Below are 7,649 nucleotides of genomic sequence, written 5' to 3' on the forward strand. Positions count from 1 at the left end.
GTGGAGCTTGTTCAACTCGCTAGTGATGTGATCAGTGGCACCCATGTCAGTGTACCAATTTGTGTCCACTCCATAGGATGCAAGATGTGCACCCTTTTCTCCTTTGTCCCCCTTGTCCTTCTTATCATCCGAGTAGCGCCACCAACAATCTGAGGCGGGATGACCATGAATCTTGCAAATCTAGCATTCGGTGTCAACAAAAGGGGTGGGGGCACGGTCACGGCATCCACCACCATCAGACCGGCGATAGCGGTCACCATCATCATGACGCCGGTCACGTCTGTCATCACGACGATCACCGTCACCACGGCGCTCATCGCTGCACCAGGAGCCGCGGTCATCATCCCGGGAGTAGCGGTAGCCGCCTCCTCCACGGTGAGAGCCGCGATCAGGGCTACGGCCACGTGGGGAGGTGTACCGCCGCTGAGGTGATGTTCTTCCTCGAGAGCGCTGCTCACGGTCACGACGGGCCAGATTTGTCGAGGAGACAAAAGTACCATTTTCTTCAACACCGTTGCGCATGTCATAAGAGGACAGCTGATCATAGAATTCATCAAGTGTAGTACCAGGGTTTCCATTCACCGTGGTAATGAGAGAGTTGTACTCGGTTTTGTCAAGGCCATGAAGCAAGTAGCCAAGAAACTCATCCTCTTCAATGGGCTTCCCAAGGGCAGAAAGTTCTGAGGCAAATCCTCTCATCTTCGTGTAGTACTGATATGCAGTCATAGTGAGCTTCTTGGTGTCATTGAGCTGCTCACGCAGGTGTTGAGCCTTGGTGCGAGAGGCGGTCTTGAACATAGCGTTGATAGAAATCCAAGCTTCAGCCGTGGACTCGACTCCAAGGAGATGGGACAGGATGTCGGGAGACAGCGTGTTCAGCAAGAAACAAAGCACCTGTTGGTCCCTCGCTATCCAGGCAACATAGGCCGGGTTTTCCACTTGGACTTTCTTCTTGTCTGCATCTTCAACTTCAATGGTTTTGGGCGGGGCACGATCTGTACCGTCAAGGAGCGACATCACGTTGGCACCTCGGAAGGCGGGAAGCACCAGCGCCTTCCACAGCAGGAAATTGCCACGGGTGAGCTGTTGGGCTGGAGGAGCCCCAAGCGCCGCGACCAGACCTGAGCTCGACGTAGAGGAATTCATGGTGGCGGCGGACAGAGGTGGGATCTAGGGTTTTGGGGTTTGTGGTTGTGGGGCTTGGGGATCGGCGGCGTCTGTCTTGCAGTGGCGGCCGGGTTTTGCTTGTATGTGGCGGCGGTGGCTGAGAGGTAGCACACGGCGGCGGCAGTAGGGTTTTTGGGTTTTGGCTGGTTTTGGTTGTGGGATCTTGATCGCGGTGGCGGCAGAGAGCTGCAGCGACGGCGAGTTGTAGATGATGCGGCGGCGGCGGCGGCTCAAAGGAGGAGCGGCGGCGGTGGCGGCGGCGGATCGGCAGCTAGGTCAGGGGAAGAGCCTGCTCTGATACCATGTTAGTTTGGTTTGGCGGAACGTACCGTGGAGCTGGGTATGGTTTCGTGTTATATAGTGGGGCATACAAGCCGTATAGTACATGAGAAGTATCCGTATACAAAGTCATACGGTATAACAACATAACATCTAACATTACAAAGTTTTGAAAACCCGCTAAATGGATTAGCCCGCTATAGCCCGGCTTTAGCCTTTCATTGCCTCCAAAAATATCGCGACTAAATGAGATAACCGGCTATTTTAAACTATGATTCTTGCTTGGCATTATCTCACACCGGCTTGCGTTTGGCACTACGACCGCGGTACTACAACCTACGCTTTTCAAGCAAATGTTTTCCTGGATATCTTCATCTCCCTAACTGATCTCATCTAGCGTTGAGGGATAATATCTATATTCTTCCTGGTGCATGGCCACAATTGCAGTGGTTGTAACGTATCTATCTTTTGTTCGGCTATTTGAACTGAATGGGGAGTTGCAACCTGTATTCCTCATCTTCTGCCTTGATTGCAGTGAATGTCACCAATCTTCCATAGTCATCTTGCCGGTCTCTTCATACCAAACATTTATTTCCCTATCCTTGGAGGGGGTCCCTTCTGAATTTCAGTCTTCTTATTGATTAAGATAGCTCTTGAGGACAAGAAGTGGTGGCCGAGGAAGTGGTGGCCGAGGTGGTGGTGGCCTCGACAACATGCTATGTTGTGCTTTTGGATCAAACTTGATCAATTTATTGTTTATTGGATAATATGAATGCATGTTTGAACTTTGTATGTTTGAGATGTTTGCAAAATGATGTAAAAAAAATTAGTCCTTAGAGATTTAGGGGTTCCAATCTGGCGGCCACCGTTTAGAGGAGCAAAATTATTCTCCTCTATTTTAGTCTGTCGTTTGCTCCTCTAAATTTTTGGGCATCGGCTAGAGATGCTCTTAGCGCTCATTATGTTTTACACCTAAACTACGACTTGTGATAAAAGGACGCTGGAATGGGGATCCTGCTATTTGTCGGCCGTGGGATGCAAAAGAAGCAAAGGCACATCATCGGTCCGGTTCATTTCTATCCGACGTACGATAGGGGGTGTTTTTCATTTGCTTACTGCAATTTGCAAGCCAAAAGTTGAACGTGCTTGTTATGGGTATGTCTTGGCTGCTCAAGGAATTGAGTTTTTTCAGTAATCATGTCAACTGAAAATCTATAAGCAACAGAACGAACGAATGCAAAGTCAGATACTGTGTGACCCAAAACAAAAAGCAATACAGTCTCATATATTGTATGACCTAGAGTCAAGCACATCAAAACGACATATTGTATGACCCAAGGCATAATGTGACAGGATGGTAACACATGTGGAGGAATAATCCATTCTCATAGTTTTGCCTATCTAAATGCCTCAATGTTTCCTAGTCTGGTTTAGTCCCCAACAAGCGCAGCAATCACTCAGCTTGGTCGTCGTCTTCATTCTCATCAGGGCGGAGTAAAACATACTGCGACACAAACTGAATCATCTGGGCGTAAAACTCAGGTATCTCCTCATAGATGATCTGGTGAAGTTCGTTATGCCTCAGCCCCAAGTAGGCTACGAGCTGGAGTATAGGGCTTCCTAGGCCAACCTCGTTCGCGATCTGCAATTTGGAAGATGTATATATGAGTGTGTTTTGGTTAGAAGTTAGAACCACCACGCAAGTAGAGCAACGTTTTGGGAGGATAGAGAGCAATTTATGACACAGGATAGAAACTACTGAAGGTACCATATCGCAAGACCAACCGGTAACACAAAACTGCCTTCAGTACATCATTTAGAACTGTACAGAACGGCATAAGGAAGGGAATAGAAAATACTGAAGATACTATGATGTAGGAACAACTGGTAAACAAAAGTTCAGATGATGCAGCAGTATTGTTGCTGCCATGGAGTCTAGATGATGCAGATAAGCAAGAACCAGTGCATCAACTCACTTTTCGAAACTCAGCTTTCTGAAACAACTATCATGTAGCAAAACTGAAGGGAGATGGAGGGAGAGAGGGAGGGGTTTACCCGGATGATCCGCTGGCCTGTAACCCTTCCATACTCTCCCCAGAACACCGCATTGCCCAGGGACAGAAGGATGACTGGGACAGACATCCGCGCATGGTCGCCAGTACAGAGGGCCACCAGCTGCATATACAACAAAGCCCAAAACAGAACACCATCAGGAATAGTAGCAAAACGAACTCGAATTGGCACTTTCAAAAGCTTAGCCTACCGTGTCAGTAAGTGGGCCGAGGTATGTGAGAGCCGATGTGAATGTGGCAAGGCTATCAAGGGAGTTTGGTCCTCTACCGAAGAGGCCACCATCAGAGAAGAAGATCACGAAGGCCAGGCCTCCCCAAGTGAGCAGAACCACAGCGAGAAAGAAAGCAGTGACGATCTTTCCACCAGGGCGAGCGCAAATGATAATGTACCAGATGGTGTAGACGAGCTGGACCACGGCGCCGACAACGCAGATGATGAGCACTGCGTACTTGTGCGGCGGCAGCCAGCCATAGCATACCCAGGTGAGTGAGTTGAACAGCGACAGCAGATACATCACTGGCAGATGATCCACGCCCTGCTCTGCAATCCAGAGCTCCTTGAGCCTAAAGCTGGAACATAAATCAAGTAGTAAGTAACTCAGTATGTATATACTGGGATTTCAGAAACCATGCGTGCATGAAGATAATAATAGAAGAAGAGGACTGAATGTTTTGGTCTTACTATGGCACCGCGAGCAGGCCGATGGTGAACAGGTACCCAGCCCCGAGCAGGATCCATCCAAGAACGCCCAACATGATCTTCCCCACTGATATCGTCATAGCCTCCAATCGACCTCACGCTCACGGCTCCAACTCTGCATGCAGGAACTGGACAAGATCAGATCAGAAACATGCAGTTGGTTCGTCTTTGAGAACAAGAAGAGAGACACTGGAATCAATCATCAATTTCATCCGGCGCATAGATTGTGAGTAGGGATCGATGGCTTCAACAAGTATCCGCAACACTCGAACAGATACAGTAGGGGACGCGGAAAAAAGACCCATCATTAGATCCAAGGACGGCAATCTATTCTAGCACAGAACATGAGCAACAATCGCTTAAGCAGCACGAGGAACTCGAATGGCAACTCGCAGACCCAAACAGAAAGAAGCACACCGATTTGCATCTAAACAGAAAGTATCGATGGATTTAAAGACCACAAGTCGAGCAGAAACGATGCAGGGACGCACACACATAATCACAAAACTGAATGCAGCAAGAAAAGGCACGCAAATCTAGCCACGCGCGTACGCGCCCACGCCATGGACGGGAAGCAGCGATGGCTTCAAGCAGCACAGCAACCGCACGGGACGCATAAACTTAAATCCGAGATCGTCAACATTCATCAAGAACAAAAGCACCGATCGAGTTAGTAGGGAAATACAGTATATAGCATATAATCTAACGCGCGCGCGCGCAGCTAGCTAGCGTGGACTAGAACTGGAAGCAGCGCTATCGATCTTAAAGTAGATACCACAAGTAGATCGAGAAGAAAAGGTCCGATCGAAACCGAAATCCATGAGCGCGCGTCAAGAACCTGCAGCCAACGATTTGCACTTGCACCAACAAGACGCAGGCGATTTGCACTGGCAAGCCGTAGGTATAGATAGAGCTCGAGCTCGAGGTGTGGGGTGTGGGGAGGAAGAAAGAGCATACCACTAGAGCTCGAGGACGAAACAAATCTGAAGAACTGGAGAGGAGAGGAAGGAGGTGGAAGGCCGCCTCCCTCGACCTTCTCTCCTCGCCTCGCCTCCGGGGGAGAAATGAAGCACGCACGGCAGCCTCCCTCCTAGTATTTCACAGCTCGCTCTGGAGAAAAAGATTCGGTTGTCTCTCCAGTTTTAACCCCGTCCCGTATGACCTTCTCTCATGACGCGTGGGACAGGCCAGCCGTGGGTCCACACGTCAGTTGGCGACCAAGAGAGGGTCACTACATATTTACCGCTCTGGCCCTCTGCCCACTCTTTTTTCTTTTTGACCATCTTTTCCGTAGGGGTAGCCGGCCGGTGCTGTGTTGTTTGTCTCATTTCGAACCCCCTTTCACCATTGGGCATTCACTTCTTACCAGTTCCCAGTCTATAGGAAATTTGAAAATTATTAAAATATAATTCGTAATGTACTTCCTTCTGAAATTTATCTCAACTTTATCAAAATTTGCATGTATCATAAAAAGATATCAAATATTTGTCTAAATTTGGATATAACTGTAGATAAGATTAAAAGAGTGTCACGTCTAAATTTACACAAAATTACCACATTCTCTTATGGACAGATGAAGTAAATCGAATCCAAATTCAACACACCATCTGGAAATGAAAAGAAAAGGAGACAAATTTAACCATGGATAATGCCTAATGTTATTTGGGCCATCAATTTGGCCCAGTGACTTTGTTTCTCCGCCTACATGTTGAGTTTGGTTTTGAAATTTTTGTGACATGGGGGTACAAGTTTCGCTATGAAAAAAAGCAGATAGATGCAAGTGGTGTAAATGTCGTCAAGTTTTTCTCATTATTCTGTGTAACTTTTAAATAAGGCTGGTGGGTGCAACCGGGACTAAAGGTGGTTTTTGTGTCATCTAAGAGAACTGGTGGGAAGCGGGGGGGGCGGGAAGACAGGAGGCGGGAAGACAGATGAGGGAAGAAATTAGATTTTTTCTGAATTTTTTGATAAATTATTTCTATTTTTAAGATTTTGAAATGAATTAGTTTTATTTTTCTGAATTTTTTGATATATTATTTGAATTTTTAAGATTTTAAAATGAATTAGTTTTATTTTTCTGAATTTTTTGATATATTATTTGAATTTTTAAGATTTTGAAATGAATTAGTTTTATTTTTCTGAATTTTTTGATATATTATTTGTATTTTTAATATTTTGAAATGAATTAGTTTTATTTTTCTGAATCTTTTGATATATTATTTGAATTTTTAAGATTTTGAAATGAATTAGTTTTATTTTTTTGAATTTTTTGATATATTATTTGTATTTTTAATATTTTAAAATGAATTATTTTTATTTTTTTGAATTTTTTGATATATTATTTGAATTTTAAAGATTTTGAAATGAATTAGTTTTATTTTTCTGAATTTTTTGATATATTATTTGTATTTTTAATATTTTGAAATGAATTAGTTTTATTTTTATGAATCTTTTGATATATTATTTATATTTTTAAGATTTTGAAATGAATTAGTTTCATTTTTCTGAATTTTTTGATATATTATTTGTATTTTTAATATTTTGAAATGAAAAGTATTTGAAAAACACCTTTAGTCGCGGGTCTTCTCCGCGGGAACCAAAATTCCGGCGAAAAAAACCCTTTAGTCGCGGTTGGTCTGGCCAACCACGACTAAAGGGTACCCTTTAGTCGCGGTTGGTGAGGTCCCCAACTATAAAAGCTCGCGGGCGCGCCTGGCGGTTCACTTCTTCTTCTCCGCCGAAATCGCCGATCGATCTGCAGCGCCTCTCGTCGTCGCCGTCTCGCCTCGCGCCTCCGTCGTCTCGCGCCGCCGTCATCGTCCCTGCGCCGCCGCCCCGAGTACGTGTCGTCGTCCCTCGCGCCCGTCGTCCGCCGCGCCGGCCGCCGCCGATCGAGTACGTCGTCGTGCGCGCCGCGCCTCCGCCTCCGTCTCACGCCGGACCAACCGCGCGCGCGCCGCCGCCACACGTGCCGCTACGTACGGGAGAGAGAGGAGGCCGGGGCCGGGGCCGGGGGCCGCGCGTCGGCGGCGCAAGATAGCGCCCGGCCAGCCCCAACTCTACCTTTTTTTTTAATTTAAAACAAAAAATAAATAGAAAAAATAACTAAAATTTGACTTAAAATTTTGACTTAAAAAGAACTAAAATTTGACTTAAAAAAAAACTAAAATTTGACTTAAATTTTTTGACTTAACTAAAATTTGACTTAAAAATTTTGACTTAACAATTTTGATTTAAAAAATTTGACTTAACAATTTTGACTTAAAATTTTCGACTTAACAAAATTGTAACTTAAATTTTTTGACTTAACCATCACGCGTATACGGAGGAGGCGACGAGGGGCGCGGCGCACAACTTTGTGCGCCGCGCCCCCTCGTCGCCCCCTCCGTATACGCGCGGTGTTTTTTTTGGGATCGAGAGGGGGCGGCAAG

The 7,649-nt window shown here is 45.8% G+C and overlaps 1 protein-coding gene across 1 annotated transcript; it reads right to left on the bottom strand.

The window, feature by feature from the left end:
- Positions 1 to 2,899: 2,899 nt before the first annotated feature.
- Positions 2,900 to 4,298, bottom strand: LOC127348214 (uncharacterized). Its single transcript, XM_051374302.2, has 4 exons — positions 4,201 to 4,298; positions 3,710 to 4,088; positions 3,502 to 3,621; positions 2,900 to 3,088 (listed from the first exon to the last, which is right to left on the bottom strand). The coding sequence occupies exons 1-4, from the start codon at positions 4,296 to 4,298 to the stop codon at positions 2,900 to 2,902; spliced, it is 786 nt and encodes a 261-aa protein (XP_051230262.1).
- Between the last annotated feature and the right edge of the window lie 3,351 nt (positions 4,299 to 7,649).

The sequence above is a fragment of the Lolium perenne genome, chromosome 4, assembly GCF_019359855.2.
Source record: "Lolium perenne isolate Kyuss_39 chromosome 4, Kyuss_2.0, whole genome shotgun sequence".
In the NCBI taxonomy this organism is placed as follows: domain Eukaryota; kingdom Viridiplantae; phylum Streptophyta; class Magnoliopsida; order Poales; family Poaceae; genus Lolium; species Lolium perenne.

Bases quoted from the DNA above. Each gene is read 5' to 3' on its own strand.
- LOC127348214 (XM_051374302.2), bottom strand. From the start codon at position 4,298: ATGACGATATCAGTGGGGAAGATCATGTTGGGCGTTCTTGGATGGATC. The intron at 4,089-4,200 runs GTAAGACCAAAA...TTTATGTTCCAG, and splicing joins GGCCTGCTCGCGGTGCCATA to CTTTAGGCTCAAGGAGCTCT. The intron at 3,622-3,709 runs GTAGGCTAAGCT...TTGTATATGCAG, and splicing joins TCGGCCCACTTACTGACACG to CTGGTGGCCCTCTGTACTGG.